Source organism: Theobroma cacao, chromosome 9 (assembly GCF_000208745.1).
Source record: "Theobroma cacao cultivar B97-61/B2 chromosome 9, Criollo_cocoa_genome_V2, whole genome shotgun sequence".
In the NCBI taxonomy this organism is placed as follows: Eukaryota; Viridiplantae; Streptophyta; class Magnoliopsida; order Malvales; family Malvaceae; genus Theobroma; species Theobroma cacao.
Window position 1 is genome coordinate 25,626,849 of NC_030858.1, and position 6,000 is coordinate 25,632,848.

A 6,000-nucleotide genomic window follows, 5' to 3' on the forward strand; every position below is an offset into this window, starting at 1 on the left:
ACCATTTTCATAACAAAGGAAGAACCAGAATCAGGGGGTTTTACTTATAAAATGGGCTTGCATACAACAAGGATTGGCGGAGGGGTAAACGTAAAGGGTGGTAAGAGACTTAGCATATCTCCATAGCGAGGTCTAGGCGTGTTGAAGCTCTTAGTAGGATCGGCATTAACAAAAAAGAAGTCCTAGAAAGGTCATCGAGAAGACAGGATGTATTCCGACAAAATGCTATTTCTTTTAGAAGGACGACAGACCTACTTGCATGCCGCCTTAGGCACATCTTTCTTTCTTAGTTTCACGCTGGCCTAATGAATGAATAAAAGCAAGTCTTTTAGTAAGCGTATATAAGCAGCTGTTTAGTGTATAAGCAATTCTTTAGTGGCCGCATCGAAAGGTACGTACGGCGGAGGTTGGTTGAAGATGATGTTACGCGGCGTTCAGAACCAGCCCTGAAGTGAATAAATTAGAAAGAACGAAGAAGTAAGGAAATGAGACGACTTTTTCTTGAACTATATCATAAACAGATCTTCCCCTCCACACCAATCATGAGTTTTTCTCCATTCCTCTCGTATATCGTCGTAACGCCCTCAATGAATTCTATTCTCTAAGACGAACTAAAGGGATGTCTCTAAGCAGCCAAGGCCAAAAGCAAGCAGGAGTAGTCCTATCTGTGGACATTACCGATGAGGTTATTTCTGACCACATGTCGATGGATTTTTCAATCGGCATTTTCGTTGGTGTTATGGAATAGCAACAGATTGTTGAGCATTGTCAACAGAATTTTTTGTTAGTGAAGCCCGAGATTTTGGTAGTGGTGAATCATATTCAGTGAACATATTCTTATAACAAGCAATCACATGGTAGTTCAAGAATTATCATAGTTCAATCTATGAGATCAATTGTTCACTTTAAAAATGAGAAATATAACTATGTGTCGGTCTCTCGACTAATGACAAAACTCCATAAAGCATTGACTAAGAACATTTGGGAATAATACTTTGATGTAATAGAGATATCAAAATTATAACACTTTATAATTTCCTTTACAAAACATTTTTAATTCTATAAAATTTATCATATTAATTAATAATGAAATTAAAAATATAAAAATAAAAAACTTTTATTAATTAATAAAATACTTAAAATAACTTAACATATCTTTATACCGAACTCATTGATTTATAATACATACAATATCATTATCATCACAAACCTAAATTTCAAGCCCATGAAGAAATAAACCTCACCTAATCCAAATAAAAACTAATAAAATAAAATAAACCAAACAAATAAGTTCACTAATAAACCAAAGAACAATGGACCAATGAACATGAAAAAACCAAAGAAAAATCTCAAAATTGTCCACCTTCTCAAATATCAGGAAAGAAAGAAAAAGTAAAAATCAGGAAGAGAAAAAGGACATACTTCCCACTCAACACGGCAAATTCAAACCAGACAACAGGATTATGTTTATGATTTCTTTCAGCTACACATAATTGAAGTAAATAAATATCTGTGGATCACTTGTACTTATTTAGAGTTGCACACGCACACGCACACGCACACGCACACGCACACGCCATTTGTTTCTTGGCCTTGAACTTCATATACAATTTATATGGAGCTCACAAGAGCAACATCTGAACCCGATCTGATCGTGGCTGCATTCACCACGCGGCAATTCGATCTGATTTCTCCGTCCGTACCGGTTAACAGGCTGATATTTCCCATCCTGATCATAGATTCCACAAAGCTTTCAAAGAAGGCTGTTTGATTAGCACTAAACCTGTTCACAATTTCAATGGTATCAGCACCCTCAGTCGAAAACAGCTCTTGATCACTTTGAAGCAGGCCTTTATGAACTTGGAGATTAGTGAAGTAGTTATTGTCGAAACCATCAGGTGTCGTGGGATCAAGATCTGCCAAAACACTACCATTTCCACCCTGAGGGCATATTTGGCGTAGTTTTTCCAAGTATGTAGTGTTCAGGTTCGGATCGGTATCTCCCACGCCTGTAAAGTTGTACAGTCGAGCGGTAAAAGTGGAACACTGAGCCCGGCCAAATGTGTGACCACCTGAAATGAAAAATTGCATGCCAAACCTTGTCAAATAAAGTCCAACAAGTTCCATGACCATGTGCTACCTCATATTACTTTGGTCAGTAACAATATTCGAGCAAGTAAAGAAAGATTACCGGACAACGCTACTACATCAGTGCTAGTGTCAAGCCCCACGGCTCTAAACTTGGATTTGATTATATCAAGAGGTTCAAAAAAAGCTGGTAAGTTTGCGTTGGCAAGTGTTCGATTTGCTGTTAAGCCATCCCTTCTTCCTAACGGAACTGCCCATGAAGGACCGCCTGCCTGCAACGATGAGCTAATTTTAGACAAAGATGCTTGAAGAGAGATATAAAAAGGAAAAGGAAAAAGGATAAACAGAGGGGTTGCTAAATTACTAGGCAGACAGATTCTTCAGATGCAATGGCGAGAATATCAGCGCAGGAAACTGTGTTGGGGCAAGCACTCTCCAATGCTGCCTTCATGGCATCAACAACTTCAAAACCCCTTGCTGAATTATTATTCGGAAGAGCTTCTTTCTCTCCGTTCACAGGATCGTCCAACAAAATTGATCCATCACATCCCTGAAATAGGAGGCCAACTAAACGTTATTCAAGGCGTTGATGCTAGGAGCCTTAGAATGTCAGAGTCAGACCGGTCCTTGTGATCGATATATCATTGTTAAGGTTCTCAAATGGTAAATACTTAATTGCCAGAAATTTGACCTGTTGAGCAAATGAAGAGCAACTGACCAAATTGCCAGTACTTCGGAACAAAGCAACAGAAAAGGAATATGAGTATGACTAATGCTCCTTTTACTAATTTCTATATTGCATTTTTTCATGACAGGGGAACGGGAAATCAAACAAAACTAAAAAGATGTCAAAGAAGGTTTTAGTTGTTACTTGAACAAAGCAATCATGGAAGTGAAGCCTGATAAGACTGGCACCAATCCGAGGATCTGACAGCGCAGCGTTCTCAAGTACTTGTCGGACGATGCTTGTCGCATTTGGACATGCTTCATCGTAAAATGATGGGCTAAGTTGGCCATTGGACGATGATCCCTCAAGTAAAACTGCACAGAAAAGAAGAGCTACTATATATTGAAAACAATGCATTTTCTCAGGCATTTGCTATCCCTAAAGAAAGACTCCTAAATTATATTTTTCTTTGACGTTTGATTGAGAGAGTAATTTGTGACTCCTATTTATAGGAGGACAATGGGGGGTTCGGCAATAAGCTTTATCTTTGAAAGTCTAATTATACGGTGTTGATGGAACATAAAGTTGGGTCCGGTTCATATAGATATATCAAATATTCGCAATTACTATATTCTTGTCGGTTAGCAAGTAATTTCCTTGGATTTTACGCAATTAATTCTCACACTATTTATGAAAGTCAAGGCTTCACATCCATTTAAATAAAATATCTACTGCAAAAGATTTTGTTTTCTAACTAAGTTGCACTTAACTTCAAACATGTGGACTTTCATTCTTTCTATAGGTATATATATATATATATATAGCATTGCATTAATAATGAGTATGTATTGGTTTGAATGTATAACCCAAAAATTCAATATCTATTCTTTTTACTGATGCGCGTTCAACAAAATAATTTGTAATTTGTTCATGATTAAATTGTCGGGATCTTTTAATTAGTAGTAGTTTTCATTTCTATTCTCAGAAACTAAATAATTAAAGCAGTCCCATCATTATTCTTGAAGTTTTAACATTTTTTACTCTTAATGCTTGTCTATTTGATAGTAACAAGGACATCTTATGAAATGGAAGGGAATTTACCTTTTAACTTATTATGTAACTAAAATCATATGCCCTCCAAAAAAAACGTTGTAAATTTCACTTTAATTATTGTAAAGGGATTCTTGTGATTGAGAGAAGAAGTGTTGCAAACAATTAAAGGATGTGTCGATGGCAATAAAGAGGTAAATTGGAATAGTTTATGAAATATTGACTGTCCAGACAGATGAAAAATAATAAAAAGAGAATTAGAAAAGGAATTTAGAGAGAGAAGTTCTAAAAGAGAATGTGTTAGCTCTGAGGAGAAGAGAAAACCAAATGAATTATTAAGGCTCTACATATAGTGTAAAGAGTGGCGGTTATAAGAAAAGATTTTAATGCAAATAATGAATGATATTATTAAAAAGAGCTTTAATGTTGGATAACTGTTACTAAGAGTTAATGTCAAATAACGGTTAGAAATCTATTATGTGACCATTGAAGTAATTAAGTATAATAAGATTTGTTCTCAAGTAAAAAGTAATAGAAAAGAGGTATACGTGAAAAGGCACAAGAAAAGAAGCTGTACGTGAATAGGTACAAGAGAAGAAGGTGCATGTGAATAGGCACACAAGAACATGGTAAGAGATGAAAACACTTGTATTTCAAAAAAAGGTTAAAAGGAAGACTTCTTAACTACCTCTATATCTAAGTCACTAAGTCAAACTCTCCAGAGCATTTCAAGATGAAAGTATTTGTGAACTTTGCTACTTATTCTGAGTTGCTTTCACTACCATCTGTGTGAAGTGGTTATTCCGCATGAAGTAACATTTCACTTGTTCTAATTGTTCTGTATGAAGTAATGCTTCACTTGTAATGATTGTTTTGATTATTCTTTATAAAATATTATACTATAAAATAATTTTTTAAAAAATAAATATTAATCAAAATCAAGTATCTACAATTATCCAACTAAAAAAAATACATGCTTCACTTTAGCTTCCTCATTCATCATATTGCATTCGTTCAAAATCGAAGGAACTAATTAGTTAAGTTTTTAAATATTTGTAGATCATGCACACTTGAAGTTGTAAAGTTAAAATTTAAAATAAATTTTTATACTTAATTAAATCTATTAAATGAGCTATTAATAAATTATATATAATCAATTGAGCTATTGTTTAAATGAAAATTTTAACACCATAAATTCTTTTTGTTAGCTGCGATAAAATTGTCATGTGACACAAATAACTTAAAATAAATATTATCATGTGAAATTTTTGAATGCCTGTGGAAATAAAAAAAATAATTTTCTAAACATGTGTCAAAAAAAAAAAAAACCTTAGATAAGGTTGTTTACTGCTATTATACTCCTTGAATAAATATAAATCAGGATCACGTACTGATTTGAGGAAATAATTTCGAGCATGAATTAAGTCAAAACCAAGTCAATGATACCAAACACATAAGTTATTTTTACTAATAAATTTGAAAAGAAAATATATAGATTTTTATTTAAATTTTATGTCCAATTTCACAAACTCAGAAGAAGATATAGACATAGTACTTGACACAAACGAATTAAATTACTATTTGCTCTTGCTAGAATTCCTTTTCTTTTGATGCAAAAGAGAAAGTTAACCGAGCTACTAGCAACTAATTTTATGGAAACAAACAAATCTTCAGTCCGTTCTTAAGTAGTTTGTAATTTTATGAAAGCCTAGGGGCCATTGACTAGCATGAAAAGCTATCCTCGAGAAGCTCTACCAATCCATTAGTTTAATGAACCAGCGGCAGAGTTTTGGCCTCAACTGATCTTATAATTAACTATTCCCCCTAACACACCCAACTTGTCCAAGGAAGATTCGAAGAAAGCTCGAAATGTGTCCCACGAGGCTGCTGATGGGAATAATTATTAGTGTCTAATTGTAGGACATAATGGGTCTCCAAGCTAGTGCAGAGTATTAAAGACGACTGCCAAATGCAGTTCAACTTTCAAAGATTGTGATCGGGTTAGGTGAGAGGCGAAAATGAGACACGTTTAGTAGCTTACACGTGCTTGGATGCTTTGGAAAATGTTTGGGAAAAAGCGATGCTGGGAGAAACAAGAAAAGGACCTTTAAGAATGGTGCATGAATGATGTGGTCCTATTCCTATCTAACGTTATCAGATAAGTTTCTAAAACATCTTTACTTTACAACAACCAA

At 34.6% G+C, this 6,000-nt stretch overlaps 1 protein-coding gene across 1 annotated transcript; it reads right to left on the reverse strand.

Annotated features, from left to right (window-relative positions):
• On the reverse strand, nucleotides 1,270-3,255 carry LOC18589661 (peroxidase 15). Its single transcript, XM_018128135.1, has 4 exons — nucleotides 2,960-3,255; nucleotides 2,453-2,638; nucleotides 2,192-2,360; nucleotides 1,270-2,072 (listed from the first exon to the last, which is right to left on the reverse strand). Exons 1-4 carry the CDS (start codon nucleotides 3,182-3,184, stop codon nucleotides 1,612-1,614), a joined length of 1,041 nt encoding a protein of 346 aa, XP_017983624.1. The 5' UTR covers nucleotides 3,185-3,255; the 3' UTR covers nucleotides 1,270-1,611.